Below are 350 nucleotides of genomic sequence, written 5' to 3'. Positions count from 1 at the left end.
AGGACGCTGACCCCGACGATGCTGTTCACTACGTTCATGATCAGCCCCCAGTTGGAGGCGGCGGCCGCGGTCATGGCGCGCGGTCTGGGACCCGGGAGCCCGGGTGCGAGGCCCTGAGGGAGACGGGAGGCTGCCTGGAGGAGGCGGCCTTGCGGGAAGGCGGCGGGGACAGTCAACCTCCGGGCCGCGCCAGACCCCGTGGCCGCTTCATGTCATCGTCCTCCGCTCACTCCCGCCGGCCGCCTCTGCGTCCCCGCACCCAGACCCGGAAGAGCCGCCGGCGCCAACTAGGCACCCCTCAGGCCGACTCCGCAGCCGCCCCGGGACGCACACTTCCGCCTGCCGCGGGC

The 350-nt window shown here is 73.7% G+C and overlaps 1 protein-coding gene across 1 annotated transcript in view; it reads right to left on the bottom strand.

Annotated features, from left to right (window-relative positions):
- The window catches only part of SLC38A10 (solute carrier family 38 member 10), a 35,713-nt gene extending 35,363 nt beyond the window's left edge, over positions 1 to 350 (bottom strand). The window contains exon 1 of the mRNA XM_006912162.3: positions 2 to 350. Within this exon, the coding sequence (XP_006912224.1) occupies positions 2 to 74 (73 nt within the window). The 5' untranslated portion in view covers positions 75 to 350. The remainder of the gene's footprint in view (position 1) is intronic.

Source organism: Pteropus alecto, unplaced genomic scaffold (assembly GCF_000325575.1).
Source record: "Pteropus alecto unplaced genomic scaffold, ASM32557v1 scaffold134, whole genome shotgun sequence".
Classification (NCBI taxonomy): Eukaryota; Metazoa; Chordata; class Mammalia; order Chiroptera; family Pteropodidae; genus Pteropus; species Pteropus alecto.
This window is presented reverse-complemented; position numbering and strand designations above follow the sequence as displayed.